The 22,614-nt window shown below is 41.0% G+C and overlaps 1 protein-coding gene across 1 annotated transcript; it reads right to left on the bottom strand.

Annotated features, from left to right (window-relative positions):
- Positions 1-8,180: 8,180 nt before the first annotated feature.
- On the bottom strand, positions 8,181-19,671 carry med1 (mediator complex subunit 1). Its single transcript, XM_084937619.1, has 16 exons — positions 19,474-19,671; positions 17,736-17,842; positions 17,051-17,129; positions 16,915-16,969; positions 16,458-16,590; positions 16,107-16,135; positions 15,868-15,939; positions 15,483-15,557; positions 14,951-15,114; positions 14,752-14,863; positions 14,464-14,588; positions 14,229-14,356; positions 13,798-13,999; positions 13,601-13,696; positions 12,744-12,849; positions 8,181-12,660 (listed from the first exon to the last, which is right to left on the bottom strand). Exons 1-16 carry the CDS (start codon positions 19,592-19,594, stop codon positions 8,838-8,840), a joined length of 5,427 nt encoding a protein of 1,808 aa, XP_084793745.1. The 5' UTR covers positions 19,595-19,671; the 3' UTR covers positions 8,181-8,837.
- Positions 19,672-22,614: the final 2,943 nt, after the last annotated feature.

Raw genomic sequence — 22,614 nt, 5'->3', positions numbered from 1 at the left:
GTAGTGATCAGGATGGACAAGTTTACAAATCAATATTTCAGAGGGACAGCTCAGGTTGGCTAGTTTGAAGACAAAGTTTGAAGACAATGTTAAGATGGTTTGGACATGTGCAGAAGAGGGGTAGTGGATATACTGGACAAAGGATAGATTGAATATGGAGCGGCCGAGAGATGAAAAAATCAGAGAAGGTTCATGGATGCACTGAAGGAGGATATGCAGAGGGGTTGTGTGACAGAAGAGGACGCTAAGGACAGAGTGAGACAGAGGCAGATCATCCACGGTGGTGATCCCTAAAGGGGGGAGAAGAAGAAGAAGATGTGACATACAAAACTAGATTCGATTGCTGATGCTGCATAGGAATAATTCGCTAAACAAATGTGGCAGCTATATTTAGCTTCACAGGCAGTTCTACTGTGCCAAACAGTGTCTCTTCACAGACTGCTGTTGCCTAAAGATTTACTCTATTTACTCAATGCCAATGATTACATGTGTTTTTCTTTCCCTGTGAGATCCAGCTCAAAATCCAGCCCAATATGAAAGCTATTTTGTTTGGTCATTACAGCTTTAAGGCTGAGGGTTCAAGAAAACATTTTAGAGATGTGGAATGAAAGTGTTTACAGTGTGTGTGTGTGTGTGTGTGTGTGTGTGTGTGTGTGTGTGTGTGTGTGTGTGTGTGTGTGTGTGTGTGTGTGTGTGTCAACAGTAACAAAATGTCATTTGCTCATACTGAGTAAGGTCATAACTAAGTGAAAATTTGTCACATCCACAATTACACCCACTCGGTTTCTTACTCCTTTTTGCGTTTTGAGGTGATGTTGGCAGTGGAAGGTAGGAATCTTTATCATTTTAGCCATGAGTCTGATAAATGCTGGCAGAAGACATTATGAGATGCAATCACAACAGCTTTTTAAAATACATGATATACTTGCTGTGTACCTAAAAAGCACCGCTAACTGTAGGTAACACAAGCTTTTGGTATCACTATGTTAGTGAAAAGTTATAAACTTAATTTTAAGTGGAGAGAGGCTTTAATATATCTTTACATTTTAGCAATATTTTCTTTAATCTCTTTCATGAGAGCAAAATATAACTAATATGATAGACTTTCAAAAGATGTCTTCTTGTAAAGTCGATCGAACTCACTCTGGAGCAGGACACAGTACATTATGCGTCTGCAGTACACAGCAATAGAGCAACTGAAAGAAAAACCAGATTGTCAGCAGCAGTGATTCTGTGAGCGAGTCAGGGATGAGATGGCTAAAGAAAAGGCTAGGTGGAGAGGATAGGCAGCTGGCCAGAATGACACTGAGATTTGTGTTCAACATGCCAAAAAGGGTTGGCACTGCCACTCGCTGACTCACACCCCAGCCTCACTGGGAGTATAGAGACAATAGACTCCCAAACAAGTGGTGTAAGGGCCAAGTGACCCACTCTGACACAAATACCTGCCTTTTAGTTTAAACAGGTGCCCACAGCTCTTTAGGTTTTGAGAAAGAGATAGAGAGATATAATGCTGCATATAAACATTTGCTTAATTCATTTATTAGACCACCTGTAATAAAAACAGGAAATGCAAACATTTTCAGAGGTTTCTGAACATTTGTGTTCAGAACTAAGACATATATTGCTATTTATTAAACAAAAAACAATCTGAATTCACGTGTTGATACCCAAATTTGAGACGGCACACTGGACTTCAAGCACAACATTTAGCCAGTAAAACTAGTTCATCTATTCAGAAATGCAAGTATCTTACTAAAAAGAAATAATGTGCTTTACCATTTTTTAGGATTTTGTAAAACAGTAAATTTGAACATTTGTGGTTACCGATAATTATTAGATTTTAGTATTAGTGCATTAGTATGTGCTCAGCACGTAGTATAGGATTAACCATCACAGAATCATTAAAATTTTCATTTGGGGCCGATGTGATATAAGCCTTCCACTGTGTGGTGGTCAAACAAATTTGTTAAGCACTATACAAGAGAAAAAGTGTAATGAGTCTGACTCTTAGAGCTTGTTAATGATTCTGTGTGTTTATGTGGTCCTGGGTTCTTTGACCCAGCGCTTTGGGTTTTTGGGCTGTTCTTAGTCCTTTGTTAAGAGTTTTCTTATTTGTGATTTGTGTAATTGTGTTTCTGGATTATCCATTTTGGGGTTTTTTGTGTTATCATAAAATAGATTTAAGTCCTTGAGGCTACATTGTGTTTTACCTGCTCTCTGTTCCCTGTCAAGTCTTAGAGTCTCCGTGTGGTGTTTTTCTGTCTTGTTACTTCCTGTTTTTATTTTGATAGTCATTTGTCTCCGGTGCCATGTTTTAGTTTTACCTCACCACGTCTTGTTATCTGATTTAGTTCAGCTGTGTCTCTCAGATGTCTCCACTCTGCCCCAACTGCTATTCTGTGTCTGCAGAGTTGCTGTCTGCCTTTGTCTTATTGTTTGTTAGGCTTCTTTGGATTCTGCAATTAATTTTCTTCTATGGACTCAATAGTCCAGCTAAATAAATGTTGATTTTGTTTGTTTGTTTGTTTGTTTGTTTGTTGCTTTTTGCCTCAGAAGTCTACATTTAGGTCCTCTTCTGCCACTCATGACAGTATAGACTAGTATTACAGTCACTTAACTGAGTCATGTGCATATTTCATCCTGATTTCTCACTGTAAACAGCTCTTAAAAAAGGGAAAGCACACAGTGAAATGCATAGTGACACGGTGGCTATGAACTGTAGATGTACCTTCACTTCCTTCCTTTTTGCTGATGTTTCACAAGCGACACAGTTTTACAGCCGCTTACTTCAGTTTGCCTCAGCATTACTTGAAAACTTGATGCAGTTAGGGAAAATTTCCTCAGCACAGCATTTTAAAAAGATCTGCAAAGCTACACAACCATAAATTTTTCCCTCAAAGCATGTTAAGCCATGAAGGAAACGTGATTCTGCTCGCTGTTGTTTTTCGGTCAAAGCAAGAATGATTACTTTACTATCGGACGGAAAATGAAATTGCAAACTGCTGATGAACTTGCATAAGCGGTTTGAATAATGGAATTCGCATCAACAAATTAATCCACAGCTTTCATGCTTCAGTTGCAGCAACTTGCCTAAGAAAAGCGGTTAAATTCAATTTCACTTGCAGCCCATTCAGTTACCATTTCTCAACAGAACAATTAATATTCAGTGATGCTGATCTACATGTCCGCACACACAAATATGTTAATTACTGGCACAGTGAAACCACTGCAACATGGAGAAAATTTAAAAATATTCTTGATAAATATAAAACTCTTTTTTTTTTTTGGCGGGTTACGCTCAGTACTGATAAAATGATTCAGCCTATAAGCTGCTGCATACTCCAAACAGTATAATCTGGACTTTGTCTGCAGCTCTTATTGTGCTATAATAACATCCCTAGTTAAGGATGCAGCATAAATAAATCTCTCTCTTCTCCTCCATCTTTCCTTTGACTTCTTACTTCTTTTCACCCTCTTCTAACCCCTTCTCCTCCTCCATTGCCTCCAAAAGCTGACTGCGTGCAGCTATAAAGCTTAACTAACTGGCAAATGACTGCCTCCCTCTTGCTTGCTTATCTACAGGATAAGCTGGGAGGTTATTTCCATGCTATACAGCTCATCAACAGTCGTGAACTGCAGCTCTTCCTTGTGTGCTCGAGGGTAAACCGCAGTTTGCTGAAGTCATCTCCCTAGCTGCACCTTGTGTGTCTTACACACCTGAAATTGAAGGAATCTGCTACAACTGGGAAGGAAAGAAAATGATGCACAGTGCTGCATAACAGCAAGTGAGACAGATGAGCCTGACTGCAGCACACGAAGACAGGCAAGGAGTCCAAAAGAAACCAAAAGTAGAGCCACTGAAGGAGAGAGGGATGGTGTAGGATGAGCTACAGGAAGAAACAAAACAGACATGGGAACTCTAAAGGAGAGGAGAGTGAATTCTTAATCATATTATGTAGAACAGAATAATGGTGGAATTAGAAATGAAATTAATTATGAGTACTACGGGATCCGAGTGAAGAGAATCAGCAGAACATGAAATCTGGCCAGCATCCTTTCTGGGCTGCAAAGATTCTTAGCACCCCAGGCTGCAATCAGCTACAGTGGCACTAGCTTAGCAACAACATCAGAATGCTAACAATTGGCAGGTATCTTGTCATTAACCCTCTCAAGGCGGGCGTTGCAGATTTGCAACAAGTAAAAGCTAACAACCTGATTACCCCACATACATATTTTATGAGGTTTTTTTACTCAGAAGTACCACTGCAGGTATTCTTTTGTGCATTGGCAACAAAAACTTAATTTGAGCCCGAGAGGGTTAAGCCTTTGGCTGCTGGTGGTGCTGCAGAGTAAAAGAATAAAGCTCCAGGGGACACAAAATAGTATCTAATCATCCAGGTGGATTTTCCCCTGTCAGTGCATCTAGCCAAACAACGAAACAACACTTACTGCTTATGAGACAGAGTGTCAAAGTGGACACCAAGGTTATATTTAACCTTGGTTAAATATAAAACTCATTGTTGCAGCCAGGGACAGCACAAAAGTGATCCCCTTAAGCTGATTTTTAGTTTTAGTGTCCTTATATTCCCCCAAGTTACTGGTTCTGTTACTAGTTAGGTAACAGAAGCTAGCTGATGTAAGTCTATTGACCGCAACCAACCAACCAAGACGGTGACGTAAAGTTCCAAACTTACAGAAGAAGTCACTAAACATGTTTTTAAAACTTTGTGTATCTGGATTTGAGAAATAAGTGGTGAAAGTTAGTGTTATGTCTATGTCAGTTTTTGAGAGCAGGGTTCAGTGGCGTAAATGAGCCTTTTTACATTTGGTGTTTTCACTATAAGCATATAGATTCGGTCAGGATAACCTGCTGAAGTTCAAACTGAGGATAAATGGATAAAAAAGGGTGATTTTAGTGACGTTAAATGTAGCATGGTTTCATTTTTCAGGAACTGCTGCTGAGATTTTTCCACATAATAATCTCAAAGGAGAAAGAATGGTATGCATGTTGAAGCCTCACCAAATTTAAGAACAAAAGACTGGAAAAACATTGCCTGGTCTACCTCAGTGTCTAATATTTAGTTGGTAGGTTAAGAATCTAGTGTTAACAAGATGAAAGTGTGGATCCATTCTAGTTTGTATCAGTGGTTCAGGCTCCAGGTGTTTTGATGGTGTGGTGGATAGTTTCTTGTCACAATTTGACTCCTTTAGTACAGATTAAGCATTTGTTAGACACCACAGTCTATCTGAGTATTGTTGCTGACCGCGTCTGTCCCTTTATGACCACTCTGTACCGATCTTCTGATGGTGGCTTCCAGCAGGATAACACACCATGTCACAAAGCTCATAATCTCAAACTGGTTTCTTGAACATGACTATGAGTTCAATGTACTCAAATGACCTCCACAGTCACCATATCTGAATCCAATAGATCACCTTTGGGATGTGGTGAATAGGAGATTCACATCACAGATGTGCAGCCAACAAATCTGAAGTAACTTTCAGTAAGTTTCAGCACTTTGATGAATCAAATCACTTCATCATTTTGCTGATATTCTACAAAATCAATGAGACATATTCCTGTATGGATGGAAACAATATCTTTTTAACCTTTGCCTCCCCTCATGTCTCAAATGACAACACATGAAACCAAGTTTTGATACAAACCTTTTAGCAAGTTGATCCTCTGAAACATTACCTCACTTTTCCTTGGGTTTGCTGACTGGGCTGTTTTTTGAAGGTCCCCCCCCCCCCCCAGAAGCCATTGCTAAACTTTATAGCTTCCACAAATTAATAGGGTTATTTTATGATTTAAAAAAAAAATGATTTAGAAAAAGAATAAGAAAAAATGCTATTGTCAACCATGTGCACCTTGATTGGCTTCACATTCCTGTCTATGTCCCCAGTGCCCCATCTGAATGGCCCCAAAGCGAAGTCATCTGATCCTTTGTACTGTATATTTGCAAAGGATAAATGCAGAGTGTCATATGCAGCTAAGTACCCTACGACACCACAGCAGGAGGTTGCTTGAATGTCATTACTGCCAATGTGGTTTATCATGTCCTTGTGAATAATAAAGGAATCAAGTCTTTCTGCTATTGAGCTGCAGCACAGTCTGTTCCTCTTCTGTCTCAGCTTTCAGAAGCACCTATTTGCATCTTTTCTTCATGACTGCTAGGAATTTGACTTGTGTTTTTTTTTTGTTTTTTTTTACATTTTGGCTTCAAAACTAAACAAAACTGTGAGATGCATTTATTTTCACCTTTTTTAATTCAGTATATGTAGAGACATGTTGTAGAGACAGTTTGTTGATAGCCTTAAACACAGTTTATATATTTAGTCATGGGAATTAATGTAAATCATTGCATTTACACCAAAAGAGAAAACAGCATCCTAAAACGATATGTTGAATGTGTGCCCTCATTATGGGAACAGTAGCCCAGAGCGGAACTCCTTTTTGAGCCTCTAAAGTGGCATTTTCAGCCAAAGTTTTTATAATCAACATTCTCATTTCTACCAGGCCATCTTTTCGCCATCCTCCAGCTGCGAGCTTCTCTCCATTCCTCCCTTTGTAGCTCTTTGACTTTATATTCCCTGCCAACCTTTTGAAACTGCTGATCTGCCTTTTTTCTCCAGCACAGCTAATTTCTCTATTGTTGACCCTGTCACTCACACTTTCTGACTGCTTGGAATATATCCACATATTTCCTTTTCTTCCCATAATCCTCTCATTCTGTGCAAAGTCTTTTATTGTCTCTCGGGCACAAGCCTGATGTTGACTAAAGGTCCATGTGATGTTTCTGGAATATGTCTGTGAAGGTTCTCAGTCAGTTTTTCCAAGCTCCTTTGACTGCAGTGTTACTGGAAGGTTTAGAACTGGTCACGTGACACATAATATTTATTTATATTTCTCCTCTATTAATGGATTACTTTGGCATGAATAATCCCATTCTTCAGTGCAATGTAGATACAAATTTAAAGTCCTGACAATTTCAAATTTTATTACAGAGTACTCAGCAACCCAACATTTCAGACTGCCCCATTTTTTAAAGTCTAATTTAGCAAACACATTTTTGAGCTGTGCTGGAAGTTTGCTACTATGGATGGTGATGTTGGTCTGACCACAACTTTAGTCTTGGGTGATCACCTTGCTTTATGTGTAGCTCCATCATGACTCCATCAGAAAATGGGTACATTGTGATTATAAAGAGACGGACATGGTCAGCAACAATACTCAGCTAGGCTGTGTTTAAGTAATGCTCAGTTGATAATAAGGGGCCCAAAGTGTGCCAAGAAAATATTTCCCACACCATTACGCCACCCTCTTTTTCAGACCATTCACTTTAAACCCTCGAGACCAACAACTGTGCCACATTCAAAGTCCCTTCAATCACTATTCTTCCTCATTCTGATGCTCAGTTTGAACTTCAGCAGGCCATCTACATGCATAAGTTCATGGAGTTGAGCTATCATCTTATTGGTTGATTAGATATTTGCTTTACTAAGTACACCTCAGCTGCTTGTTAAAGACTGTATGTCTTACATCCAATCATTTTGCAAAGACAATGCAGAAAATGCAATGACGAAAAAAAGAAAGCACAGTGGCCATTTAATCTCTTTAGATTAAATGGCCACTGTGCATACAGTGATACACAGACGTTGCTTTGATTTAAAGGTATGTATCTGGTGCTACAAAGTCATACTTCTTTATAGCACCAAATCAAAAAACTACACCAACTCATTCTGGCATATCTGTACTGTTAGGTCTTAATGCCGGTTAGTTTCCTAGAAAGATTGCCTCAACACAAGTATTTTGCTGATATTAAACATGACAGTATAAACATCTCTTAGTTGTGTCAATTTGGAGGCTCAAAATGAGCCCATTGTGAGCAAAGAAAAACCCTTTAGTTGCACTCTGAATCTACAAATCATCCTTTATAATACCTGTGAATAAAGATGTGAAAATCCATTTAACCTCCACACATTACCTTTGGGAAAATGACTTATTATAACGCACCCTGTAATTCTGCAGCCAGAAATAGAGCCTGATACACTGCTGCCATCTAGTGCCACGGACACTTTCCTCGCTTTCTCTACATGGTTGCGACTGGTGTTTTTGTTTGACAGAAACTTATAGTAATCAAATCTCCCAAAACACATTAATATGAGGAAATTGGTTCACATGTGAAATTTTTATTCCAACCTTCAAAAACAATTCCAGTTATAAAAAATAACTGCATGTCTCTTTTACTCCACCATCGGCATCATCATCATTATCAGTTAGTCTTTTTACCTACACTAATTTACTCGTTAACAATTTAAAATGTATCAAAAATCTACAAATTTGAAGGTTTTGTGAAAAACAAGGCAAGTAAATGCTGTACCCTTCTGTCTTTACAATAACTTCCAATAGATGTCATACTGTATAATAGCAACCCATTGTTTTTTATGACAGAAGCAGAATGTAGATGGATAACATGGATAAAGAAATGGGGAAACATGTACTAAAAAAAATAAAAACATCTGACATCACAGGAAAGACAAAAATGGTTAACTTCTCAATTCGGAGGTGGCTTTTTATGTGTAGTGTTCACATTCACATAAACCTGGCATCCTAACCTCCCCGACATCATACATCGGTATTCATACAGTAAAATACAAAACTAAAATACAGCTTTAACAGTTCAATGATCAGCTACAGAGCTTTAATATTCCTATATCCAGCTCTAATCTGCAGCTTGATTAAAATAAATAGAAGTTTACTTTACGTTTTAAAAGGAATGGGTAAAAATTTGACAACAAATGAGTGAAATCAAAGCACTTTCTACATCAAATTAAAGGTTGCCGGTGAGGGCTGAGTCCATGAGGTCATCATCTTCATTTCTCATATACATTGGGCTCGGCCGGGAAGGCCGATCTGAACTTAACATGGACAAAGATGAATCTGAAGCTGAGATGGGAGACCTTGACCAACTGTCCGATTTTATTGGATGAGAAGACGGCCCCATGGACATAGATTTCTTTTTCTCTTTGTCCCTGTCCCGTTCTCGGTCTCTGTCCCTCTCCCGTTCCCTCTCCTTCTGCTTCTTTTTCTCCTTCTTGTGTTTCTTATGTTTCTCACCTGAGCTAAGGGGAATAGAGCTCATGTAGTCCTGGGGAGGAAGTGGGCGCATGGTCTGGTCATCGTCCGAGCTGGGGCTGTTCTGGTGAGACTTTTCAGCCACTGAGCTGCTTCCTGACTCACTCTCACTATCCTGGTTAAGTGGGGTGTATCCTGGTGAGCGGCTGTGACTGGGGGAGGAGCGGTCATGTTTGGGAGTCGAGCCACTGAAGAGTGGAGAAGCTTTCAGGCTAGAAATCTGAGGACGCATATTGTCACCAGAGCCTTCTCCTGCTTTCTGTAGGGTCACTTTAGCCTTGATACTTGGAGAGCCACCGTCTGGTTTGCTAATTATAATCTTGGCCAAAGCAGTCGAACCTACCCCACCTGTTTTTGGGTCCATCAACTTTTTATCCCCACTGCTCCCCCCTGACACTGACACTTTTGCCTTTGCCTCTTTATCAGACTTTTCCCGCTTATAGTCACTAGTTTGAGAGGATGAGACATGCTTGGACGGTGCCATGTTTGAAGGCCCACTGGGAACATTTCCAGACCCACCACCAGGAGTAGATGCCGAACCAGCACCCCCTACTGGTGGCCCTACCTCACAACCATCCTCCCCTACTCCTCCTCCTCCAACACTCTTCAGCTTGTCTATGACTGCTATTAGAGAGGGTTTCTTGTTACGGCTAGGAGACTTTCCTTTGGCGTTTGGGTTATTTGCATTATTCTGGCCAGCCCCTCCACCACTGCCACCTCCACCCCCACTTGCACTGCCTCCTCCACCACCTCCACTTCCTCCTCCACCACTGCCATACTGAGACTGAGAGCCTCCCGAGAAGCCAACTGAACCTGAAGATGACGAGGAACTGGAGGATGATGAAGAAGATGAAGAACCAGATGAAGAGCTTCCCCCAGCTGGTTTCTGTGAGGTCATGCCTCCACCAGAAGAAGACTTGGACCCTCCGGAACTGCCACCTCCTGAGCCCATGGGGGATTTGGCCTTGGAAGAAGGTGGAGTTCCTGGAACCTGGGACTGCTGCATCTTCATAGGGGAGGATAATTTTTCACCAGAGCTACTGGAACGAGAATGGGAAGGTGAAATGTTGGGCTTTATGTTGGGATTCATAAGTGAACCAGGAGGCTTGCCCCCCTGAGGCTTAACTTTATTACCACTTCCTATTCCTCCGCCAGTACCTCCAGGCCCAGACAGGCCATGTTTGGTGATTGGTGAAGATCCTGGCTTGCCAACACCCATCCCTTGGGAGGAGCCTTTAGACTGGGATGGCCCACTTCCTCCACTCCCTGGTTTGGAGCTGTTGCCTTGTGTCATGGAGCCTTCCTTGGATTTGATCTTTCCAGAGGACGATGAGTGTGAATGATGGCTTTTGCTGCTGCTGGTTCCTCCAGTTCCTCCTGTGCTGCTTGTGGCTGAACTGCTGGAGGTGTATCCACTATGGGAAGAGGTTTTGCCCCCAGTTATGGTCCCTTTGGGGATCTGAATAGTGATTTTGGGAATTGGAGGTGTGGCACCTCCAGGGGGGGTTTGTGACCGTCCTGAGCTACCAGGAGACTTGGAACCGCCTCCACTTATGCTGCTACCAGAGCCTGAGCCACCACTAGGTGGTGTATAAGGCCGTCCCCCTGAGCTGTGAGAAGGGGATTTTCCATCAGGATCGAGCTTTTTGCGTTTGGGAGGTTTATCTTTAGATTTTCCCTCACTGGATGGCGTCCTGCTACGCTTCACCTGTTTTCCCTCTGTTGAGCTGCTCCCCATTCCCATCCCAGAACTGCTCCCACCGCTGCCCCCATTCTCATCTTTTGGCCGCATGAGAACCTGTTGTTGTTTAACTTTTGGTTCACCAGATGCTCCTCCAAGGCCCATGCTCAAAAGGGGGCTCTGGGACCCTCCACCATGTGTGTCTCCTAAATCAGGAGCTTGTCCCAGAAGTGGTTTACCACTACCACTGTTGCCTCCAAACACCATCCCAATATCAAAAGGGTCCTTTAGTGAAGGCTCTGGAGTGCTCTGTCCATGTGGAGTAGGATTTTGAGGCGTTCCTGATGGGGTATTCTGCTGGCTACCTCCCCCAAAACCCTTGACAAGGTCCATGTCTCCATCAGCACTTGGAGAACTGTCATCAAAGTAGCTCTGGGAGAAACCATGGCCTGAGGTAAGAAGGTCAGGGTTGAAGTCCGCGGCATCAGGGAAGAAGTTGGTAGAAGAAGAGTCACTGGTGGGAGTGGTAACAGTTCCAGCCGCCTCAGCAATCAGGTCAGCGGGGTCTGTGAAGGGATTCTCATTGCTGTTGGTATTGAAAATATCTGCTGAGTCAAACACTGCACTACCCTGACCTGAACTCGAAGAGTCACGGATAGGGGTACCTAGTGCGCCTCCATCCTCCCCACCGCTGCCCATTGGATGCTGCCCATGGCTCCCACCACTGCCTTTGCCAGTTTGTTCAGGTAAATCTGACAAGATTTCTGTGATATCAGGTCCAATACTATCAGAGCTGGAGAGACGGACCATACGAGGTGGTACGGTACCTGGTGGCTGCTGTTGCTGAGACTGGACATGAGACTGTGAATAAGGCATGCTGGGACCAGATGGTGGTGTTCCACACTGGCTTGGTGCAGGAGTAATGCTATGGGGCGTGTCTAAGCCATCACTAGTCAGGTTAACATCATAGATAGAATTCTGAGATGCGTCCACATCCATAGAGAGGAGCTCACGGTGGAAATCATCCTCGTGAGTGACTTGATGGTGCTGGTGGTGCTGTGGCATGGAAGATGACTGTTGAGATTTCATGCCTAAGCTACCGCCTCCAACACCAGCAGCTGTTCCAGGCAGCATGCCGCCCTTTTCATTCCCCCGTGGGCGCTTCTTTTTTCCCTTCGTGCTACCTCCAGGGCAGGTTCCACCCATGCCTTCTGTCCGTGGAGAACCAGAAGAATTCTGTCTCTCTAATGGACTAGATCCATACAGTGAAGCAAAATCTTGAGTGGGATTGTCTTTCAACAAGTTCATCAGCATGGGGTGATTCTTGGTGTTGCTGGCAGGGGAAGATGTTGGAGGTGGAGTTTGGTGGGGCTGTGGTGCATTCTGGGAGCTGGGACTAGAACCCACACTTCCAGTTATCTGTAACAGACTTGTTAGTATGGGATTTTGTGTGACTTTGCTATAGTCATCTGAATGGCCTTGACCTTGCTGCTGTTGTTGCTGCATCTGTTGCTGGCTAGCCACAGCTCCTGGGGTTAGGCACTCTCCTCCTTGAGCTTGCCTGTCAGTTCGGGACATCCCATACAGAGAAGTGATTGGACCTGTAAAATTGGGCCCTCCTCCAGTAGGTGTGTTGCCCCCTGTAAGCCCAGGCAGTCCCATGGGATTAGATCCATCAGCTGTTACCATATTATAGGTGGGACTACCAGAGGGTGGAAGGTTGTTTTTCACCATAGTCTCCACGGTTTGTGCAATTAGGGAAAGGGCTGGAGTGTCTGCTTGAATGGTTTCTGCTTTCCTTCGAATTGCCCTCATGGTTACAGGGATGGACATGCATCTACAAGAGGAAGGAAACAATTACCAACCATGTACTAAACCGTGCATAACCACACAGTTATGGTGTTATGGTGAGTATCTCACCTCTGGACCACTTTGGTGATGAATTCATCAGTGCAGATTAGAGCATCCGACACTCCTTTATATAGCTTGCAGGATACCTGTCTGGAGTCAATCACCTCCATCACCACTAAAGGAAAAAGATCACATAGAATAGAGTTACACAAAAAACAAAAGATATTCCAGCAGATTAACACATGAACCCCTGTAGACTGCAATCTACTCCAAAGCTAAAAGTGTAAAGTGGCTGCCTGCTAATCAACCTTGAAGTGACTGAAAGGATGTTTTTTTTTTCAGCCAACAGTGAAAAGACAGACAGCAAACATAGGTTTGAGATAAAGGTTCAACATGCTGCAGTCATGTGTTGAGTCCTCCAGTTAAAATAATAAATACCAGTTTAGCTGAACTTTAACCCAATGGCAATTTTATAAAAACTTTGCAATTGTTGGTTTTGTGTTTCTGGGCAATGAGTTGGGGAAACCTTTATATACTCAACCAAAGATAATTTACCATGTAAAAAAACAGTTCTCTGTAAAACCACTATACAATCAGAGAAGACCAATTTCCCACATAATTAATTAATATCAACCACTCCAACAGTGTCACATCAATTTCAGTAGTCAGAACTTCTGACTTAAAAATTAATATATGAAATATAAACAAATTAAAGTTCAACTTCAAGCTCTCTATCAGGATTTCAAGTATTTGTAGCAAGTGACTACTGGGGAGGAAAAAAAAGTAGTATAAAGACATTTGTGTCAAATGCACTTGTTACAAAACATCATGTTTGCTGTGATGTTTTTTAAATGTATCTATTTTAGTGAAACAACTTTATTCCCCGAAACCTCCCAAAAAAAAAAAGAGCAAAAGTATGTGCTTACCACAGACCAGGGACTCATTCACTGGATGCTGGAAAGAAACGCTGAAACTTGAGTCAGTAAGAGGACACACCTCAAACTGCAGCAGGCCTGCACTGTCTGAAATAACAATGACACTTATTATAAGTAATTTAATATAATAGAAAACAGAGCACATGTTAATAACGGGAGATAAATACAGGAAATCAGAAGCCACCTACCTTCTTTGATGGAAGTCCGCTTCACACAGCTACCAATCAAGGTGTTATAGGCTGCCTGATGCCGAATGATATCCAACAAGAATGGTACTTGTGCCGGGTGGCGGAAGGGGATCTTGGACACCAGTGCTCCTTGAAGAGATCGACCATCTTGCACTGGAGCATCGCCATTCAGGAAGTAACAGTGCTGCTGATCAGGTAACACCTTAGACAGCAGAACAGAAGTTTTCAGATACTTCCAATGACAGAAATTGTGATAATTGTGATATATAAATACAAGTAATGGAGACAATTCTAAAGCCAAAAGAAGAGGTTGGGGGTAACCACCGAGGGTGGACAGACCTTTAACTAAACCAAATAACGTGCAAGTTAAAAGATTCTAGAGATTTACAACACATCGCTGATATTTGTGGAGGCAAGTAATGTCTGCTCACAGAATAAAAGTGCATGTTGTGTGGGGGTGGAGGCTGGGAGCTGCCCTCCTCAAGACGTTGGAGCTGGCTCTGGACAATTAACTGGTAGAGAGGTGACAAGATGGGTGGGGTCTCAAACACTGGGATGGCTGGGGAAAAAATTGACAGAGATTAAGGTTAAACCGTTCAAATAAAGAATAATATTTTCTATGTGTGTTAATGAATAGTGAATACAACATGCATTAGGTAAACTCACAAGTAGCATTGCCCATCCTCTGGATAAAAGAGAGTGAAAAGGGTGTGGGTTGGTTCATCTTAAGGAAAAAACAAGCTGGCAGGTCCACACAGTTGGAGTTGGTCACAGTGGAAAAGGAAGGTGTCCTAAAATAAAGAGAAAAAAAAATCAATTACCCATGATAACTGCCTAATATTTGCAAGAGTGGTGAATTTGTAAACAATTCCCAGTATAGCATAATTGCAGGTTTTACACAGATTAGAGTTGCTCACTGGAGGACTTTGTAAACACTGGTGAACATGTTCTTACCCCTTGTTGTCAACAGGGTGGGATCCTGTGATCAGTGGAGCAATTGGGAGCTTATAGACAGAGGAGGTTCCTTCAATTGTAACAGAGACACTGACACCCAGAGAGCGCGGCACTGTAACAACAAGCATCCAGTAAGTTACATAGGTCGTGACTGGTAGATGATTCTTGATAAGGTCATCAATGTCCTGCATGCACTTGCCATTGTTGTCCATTAGGTTGAGCTGTGTGCCTGTTCCCTCTTCAAATATGTCATAAGGGGACACATAGCACTGGAGAGAAACAAGGTGACCACCACTTCTGGCTGTCAGCAAGCCCACACTCCCATGCAGAATAGTTTCTACTGTATTAGCATTGGTAGCTAACCTAGAAAACATAAAAACAAAGAAGACTGCATTAAAATAGAGATGATCAAATTAAGTGCTTCGGTCATAATTATTAATTTATACAATTTAGGCAAATGTACAGAGATACAGTCTCTTATAATAAGAGATGACCCTTGCGATCTTTAACAATAGGTGTCCCAACACCTCATAAAATTAGTGTACTTAGTCTTTTAACAGTACCACAGGTTCAAACTGATTAAATCTTCAGGGATTTATTATTTAACATACATTTTCTAGAAGCACATACATATAGCATACAACCAAAGTCCTCAGAAATGTGATGAATATGAAAAGTCCAAAGATCCCAAAGGCAACTTAAACAGTAAATCAAAGACTTACTGAACTTACCTAAACATGTGCATCATCTTTGTAAGATCAAGCTCCAAAGACTGGAGTGCTATGTACATCTTGGTTTTCAGTTTACTGATATACAGAAAGGAAATATTATTAGACATATGAAAACAATATTCAGAGATGTATGGCATATGCATCTTATAAAAAAAATAATATCACTAATCTGGTCTTTGATTGCTTTCTTTTCAGCTCTCCTGTCTCTCAGCAGTTAAAAAGCCTAAATACATTACATATTCATAACTCAACAATTTAAGAAAAGATAATTTTTCATAATCTGGAAGATAGCACATGTAAATTTAATTTTATACGTGGAACAAAATATCTACTCGTGCTTTTAGATAAGCCTAAACCAAATGTCAAAGCCTGCAAGCCTACTTACTTGTCTCCAGGAAGCTTGTATAAATCAACAAGTCCCTTGAGATGTTTAGAAAACTCTTCAAAGTTCTTTTCCCTGTTAAAAAGAAAACAAAAGTGGCTCAATCAGCTATTAAACAGGAATCTCTAATAGGTAACTGCAATTTTAACTTTTAATCATTAACAGAAATGAAACACCATGCACTACAGGTTTGTCTCTTATCATCCACAAGAGTTTCAATTACACATGTGCTTTCTACTCACCTTAAATGCTGAAAAAGCTCAGGACAACTCTGTGACCAAGAATTAAATACAAAAAAAGATTACTGAATCTTCACTAGTGGAATTAGATTAATGTAATTTGCCTCTCCCAGTCACACAAGCCTAGAGACCAGTTGGCAACCCACGGCAACCACTGGTTGTAAGGGAAAATATGTGTATTCCAAACGGTTGCCAAAGATTCCTGGCACTGCGCTTTATTGGAAACCTCCTTGTGATTGGTTAGTTTTTTTCCCAGCAGGTGGAGGTTGCAATGGTGCACTGAATGGTCTCTAGACCTGTGTCACCAAGGCCTTCTATTACTAATTTATGGAACTACATAGTGATTAGACTGACCGTGGGGCTTTCTCCTTGATGAGCCACTTTAACATCCACTAGCTGGCCACTGGTGTCTAGCTGCACCTCCACGTAAAACATGTCCATTGTGATGTAGCACTCTGTTCCAGAGGGACTCAGGTGGGAGCCCAGCCTGCACAAACAAGGCAAAAAAAATTGACAAAATAATGCTATGACGTTTCTATACTCAATTTCCTGTTGTGCTTTAGCTAAAACAGTTTTAGTATATTGGCAAAAATGTAAATAATGTTGCTGACTACGTTCACAATGGATAAATGCCATCAAAACTGTAAAATAAAGAACATCATGCAATGTGTTGTATGTAGCCCTCCTAACCAATAAAGAAGCTCATTCTCATTTGAAATATTAAACTAAAGGTTTTTCAACCTAAGCACTGAAAGCTTCCACTGCTTTCAGTGCTTAGGTTTACCGGCCTCGGTAACCGTAAGAGACTCACATGTTTTGTCGAGCAATGGATTCCAGACGATCTGTCATGGAGGGAAGTGATGAGACTGAAAAAGAAAGCAGTTTGTTTTTCTAAACAAAAAGGTCAACTCGCTCTCCCTTGTGTTTCAATCAACTGACGTCCTCACCTTTCAAAGCTCTCTGCAGGGTCTCCAGACAGTTGAGCAGGAGCTGGTGACCTGCTGCATTCATCACACCACGTTTCTCCTGGGACACATTATGTGGAAAGAAAGAGAAACAGTTCATAAAACAAAAAATGTGCTTAATCAACAAGATCTAAAATTTGTTTTCCACCTGCTCCACTGGGTTCAAGAATGTAAATTCCACCACCATTACAGCTTTACTTATCCAGAAGCTAAGTTACTGAAGAAAATACCTTTTATGCAATTATATGTTTAATGACATTAAATGTGTTCTCTGTTGTGATTACTTGTTACATTGTGACCTGATGTGGGATTGTTAAGTAAACTGATGGGTCATGATGGGTATTGTGTGTGTCTATAATGTTGTTAAGGCCTTCTAAAACTGGTATATTACACAACTGTAGAGAATATATTGTATGAATTTCCCCTTAAAGTCTTTCTAAGTCATGAAAACACTTGGTTTTTCTGCAGAGCTAAACTGCACCACTAGGTGGTGCCTCTTACTGTTTCAAGAAATGGAGTTGAGGATGTTTTTGGCTTTCTATTCACAAAGGCACCACAGATTTTATCATAAGGGCCTTGCTGCAGATGCCTCTTTCCTGCCTTTACTGATGTAAAATAATGCTTTTGAAATTTGTACAAATCACTTGTAGAAAGGTCTCTCTCTCACCATAGCCTGACGAACAACCTTGCAGGTCTCCTGCCATGGCCGGGAAGCATTGTGTTTGGCATGAAGCCTCTCCAGCAGAGCAGCCATGCGACTCTGCTTCTCTGCTTCTAAATAAAAAAGAAATACATGCATTTAGATAACTTTTAAGCAAATTTCATACACTTATTCTGTTCTGCATTTTAAAGGAGAGGTTTATGATCTTTTTTGCCACCCAGAATAACCATATTTATGTAATAAAAGTACTTAAACTAGAACAAGACAAAGTTTTTACTATTCCTCTAGGCAAAAACTAATTTCATCAAACAAACACATTTTTTTTGTCAGTTTAACAGCTGCAGTTTGAGTTGCTGTTAAGCTATATTGTATATCTTTATGGGCGTTTCTATTATCCTTGTTATTCTGAGAAAAACACAACCACAAACTATACTGTTTAGAAATAATTTGGGTTAATCAACACCTGTGTGAAAGGCTATACAAAAACTTCCCGTTCAAACTTCTATGTGGCATTTGTCTAAGAAGTGGTAAACATTGTAAAGCTACATGTGGTAACTTCAATGTTTTAAGGCAATAAAAACAACAAAACAAAACTTAAAGAAATAAAATATCAACTTAACACGCACAAACACTTTTTTTTTTAGTCTAACTCTATGAGGAAAAAAAAAAAAGTTTTGTGCGTGTTTTTGAATGTAGATCAGCAGGAATCCCAAAAAGTGGATTCTGTTCTGAATGTAGCGTTTTCAGCGGGAGAAACAGTTTGTCACTCATCCAAGTGACTTCTTCAGTCTCAGCTGACTGCAGGTTTCCTCAACCCTACAAAAAGTACATTTGTTTAATGACATGACCACTAATCAAAGACCATTGATCAATGATAGATAGATAGATAGATAGATAGACATAGCTCAGCCGATCCTGGTGGCCCGAGGTCTAATAGAGTTGTAGGTATTATCATCATTTACGTATTCCAAACAAACTGGAAGCCAAATGTGTACTGTAACAAATATAAAAATACTTTCTTTCCTCTATATTTTAAAGAGTGACCTGAGAGCATGACAACAACATCATTATCATCATCTATCTCCCACTTGTACTATTTGTGTCCCAGGCAGATGTGTCACGTAGGTAGGCGACTGGCATGATTTTTATACATTAGCTGGGTGGTAGGATTTGTCAGCTCTTTGGAAAAATAACAAAAAAAACAACTTTTAATAAAAGTGTTGGGATCATTTTACCAGGCTGTTAGTCTAGGATGTCTAGTGTTGTCAAAACATGTCGATAATGAGCTATTACAATGTTGCAGATTATTACACAGTTTGCCAAACTGATGGACAGACTGGCATTTTTTGCTCTACAAACTGAATAGGTAAGCAAAACTTGTGTGGTGTTTATATTTTCAGAGCCTTGTTTTGCACGACCTACCTATCATCAGTGTTTGCAGAAAGTTGACGTTAGCAAGTTGCTAACGTTAGCCGTTAGCTGATTACAGATAGGCAACTAACGTGACTTTAAGCGCACCAAAAAACAACACCAATCCTTGTACAGATAAGCCGCAATTATCAATCTGGAGTTACTGTGTGTATATGGTACCCACAGATGGATTTCAAATATATAAAACATACACAAAAAGCAGCAGTACTCGCCAACATAGTGGGCGGATTTAGCAGTTAGCCATTGATAGCCCAAGTCCCAAAATAAATTATCAGTAAAGCAACGAAAAATAAAGCACGAGTCGCGTTCTTACCCGTTACTTCTTCGGTTTTAACCCGATCACCATGAGTCTGATTTCCTCCCTGCTGAACTGAAACAGAAAGTTCCCTCGCAGGGCTGCAGCTCTGCATAGAAACACCAGGCCCCGCCGCCATTGTACCCCCCTGCTCCACTTCGACTTCCCCGCTTCAGGTTCCTAGCATCCCTTCCGGGCTTCCGTACTACTATAAACTCGTCATAGCAAGCGAGGAACAGCGATTTTTTTTCTCCTGGGTGAGTCCTTTCTCTATTTGTGTGTATTCTCCAGACTATTTTTTTTTTAATTTTATGTATCATTTTTTTGCATGCTTGTGTGTATATATAACATACACGAGCACATTTAAAATAGTATAAACATTTTAAGGTTCCGACTTACCATTTTGCACGTTGTAACAATTACTTTGGGTTATTTATCACAACGTTTCCAGGAGAAACAAAACAGCTGCCTTTATCGCTTCAAAAATAAAAGCCTTTTCAGCTTATAGTAAGACAGTGGCAAAATGAATACTGCAGATGGCGTACGGTCGCTGTGAGTAAATGATTCATGATTTGCCAACAGCAACTAACAGGCAAAATCCAAAGGAAGGTTGAAATAATCATGTAAATAATGCACTACATTACTAATGTTTTTTTGTTTATTTGTTTTTTCCTACTGTTGCCCGCTACTATAAAGCAGTCGGAGAAATAGGCTGTTTAATCAAGCAGTAGATTAAAAAAAAAAAAAAAAGATTAAAGAGCAAAAGCATCCATGCCTTGCACACACAAGCACATACTACAGGCACACACCTGAGCCTATTGTACAGCTGAGCCTGTGGCAGAGTGCTCTCTAGGGAGGATTTTCCCACCAACCATTATGACCTGCCTAAGAGGAAAGCACGGGGTGTGTGCGTGAATAGGATTCATGTGCATTTGTGCATATATGCAAAGATGTATTTGTGAACATGGGTAGGCTATAAAGCAGTACGCACACAAACACAGGAGATAGCTATAGACAGCAGTGGAAATGGAGTGGGACCAGACTGGCATCGTCTGAGACAGTAGACAGACCCACAGATAGACATGAGAAAAGAGGGGAGGTGCCGCTATGTAATTGATGTGCCCACCAGGAGCTTTAGCTGGCTGCCTGGCATGGAAGAGGAGTTGGGCACTGCTGCCAAGACAGCAGTAGGAAAAAGGAAAAGGAGGCACGGGCCTTAGGGAGCACAGTAGCAGGCTGAAACCATGCCCATCAATCAGAGGCTAGTTCACCTTGCCATGCCAAGCGGGACCCCCCTCTGTGCCGAGGGATGGCGTGGCACAGGGAGTGAGGCTGGCACCGGTGTTAAACCTTCCCTAATCCTCCTGGTGGGTGTATCAGTGCCACGTCCGAATGGCAGCAGAGTGGGCAGAGCCAGGCATGAGAAAAAAAGAGAAAGTTCAACCCCTGTGCTGAGAAACGCTTCTCTGCATGTTGTTAACATGATGGAAAAATGTTCGCATTGTCTCAACTACAAAATGAATGCCACAGTGGCTAAAAAATCCCCAAAGTAAAACAACAACAACAGCAGTAAAAAATAATAATAATCTAAGAACTGTCACATTAATCAGAAAAGGTATTATCTCATGAGGCATTATTGGCAGTACATTTTTGACACATTATTACACATTACAAATTTTACATTTAGGCCAAATTTACATTGCTTCTTTGCACATCTTGAGTCCTCCGATCCATTTATTATCACATTTTATTATTTTATGAATAGATAAAACATACACACACACACACATGTGAACACATACATACGCTCCAAGTGCACTGCTATGCAACATTTCTACACACTTTAAATGTTTAGATGCTCGTTCATCATATGGCACCATTAGGGTGTAGCCTAACAGAGCCCCAAAATCATTTCGCAGCTTGACAACTACACAGAATATACAACCAAAGTCACGAAGAACTTTCTTCAGCAAGACAAACAAGGAGTCCTGCAACAGATGGTATGACCTCCACAAAACACTGGTCTCAACATCACTGAGTCAGGGTGGAACTGAATAAAGAAGCAGAAGCTAATGAGACAGCCTACATCAACAGAAGATACTTACCTTGGCACATGCTTAAAGGCAAATGTTAGACATACCCATTGATCCGATTCAGCTTTTTTCTGCTTTCCGCATTCGGTGCAAAGATGTGTCATTATTTTAAAAGAAACCTGATTTTACATCCAGTACACAAAAGATTTGCATAATATGTGTGTATGCATACATATAATATACATATTATATGTATGCATACACCTACATATAAGCTGTATGTGTGGGGTGGTGAACATATATACACTGTACGTCAACCACAAATTTTCAGTGTTTTTACATTTTGTATATTTTCACAGTGTTGTTGTGTAGAACATCTCCTTATACACATGTATTTGATTTCCTCTGCATGTTTCCAGCTTTAACACAGGGGATGAAGATGTGTGAACAGCTTGGCAACCTTATTGAGCGCTTTGAAGTTAACTACCCTCCTTCTTTTTTTCCCCACAGCCTCTCTTGGTGAACTCTCATATTACCTGCAATGAATAAAGATAAATTATTTGATGCATGCATGCCTCCTTGAAAATTCATAGCCACCAGACAAATTAAGCATACAATGCAATCAGCGCACTTTCTATATGGTTTGGCGGTGGGTTTAGAAGCGGCCTTATTAAGATGCTCTTGTACAAATGTGCCAGACAAAAAAGGAATCAACTGAGCTTTTTGCTTTCCACCTATCGTACAAGTTTGAGATCAGTGAGCCTGAAGGCTGGAAGCAGTCCAGAAAACAGTGAAGCATTATCAGGACACAGTTTCTGCTTCTTTGGCACCGAGTGCCTTGAAGTGCTCGGGCAGCTGGGAAGACTAGAGGGGGGAGGGTGGTGAGGGAAGAGTAAGAGACAAGGAGCGGGAGAGAGAAAGGAGGGGTTAGCCCTATAGGACCATTTGTGATGAGGCTCATTTGCACAACGGCACTTAATTGGCTACAACAATTAATTAATGTGTTGGAAAGTTGGCACAAAAAGTTCATTTAAGAGGGTTTTAATAAGCAATTAGGGAGAAGTAACCAGTGAGGTAGAAGCAAGCGCAAAAAATAGACGTAAAAAACTCTAAATGTATAAACTTC

The sequence above is a fragment of the Perissodus microlepis genome, chromosome 8 (assembly GCF_051167445.1).
Source record: "Perissodus microlepis isolate ML-2025 ecotype Zambia chromosome 8, ASM5116744v1, whole genome shotgun sequence".
Taxonomy (NCBI): Eukaryota; Metazoa; Chordata; class Actinopteri; order Cichliformes; family Cichlidae; genus Perissodus; species Perissodus microlepis.
Note: the sequence above shows the minus strand (reverse complement) of the source record. Positions and strands in the feature narration are given on the sequence as shown.

Excerpts from the sequence above, each read along its gene's own strand:
- med1 (XM_084937619.1), bottom strand. The coding sequence starts at position 19,594 with ATGGCGGCGGGGCCTGGTGTTTCTATGCAGAGCTGCAGCCCTGCGAGG. Across the intron at positions 14,589-14,751 it reads CACCCTGTTGACAACAAGGG|GACACCTTCCTTTTCCACTG; the intron begins GTAAGAACATGT and ends TCTTTATTTTAG. Across the intron at positions 12,850-13,600 it reads GAATGAGTCCCTGGTCTGTG|TGGTGATGGAGGTGATTGAC; the intron begins GTAAGCACATAC and ends TTTTTCCTTTAG.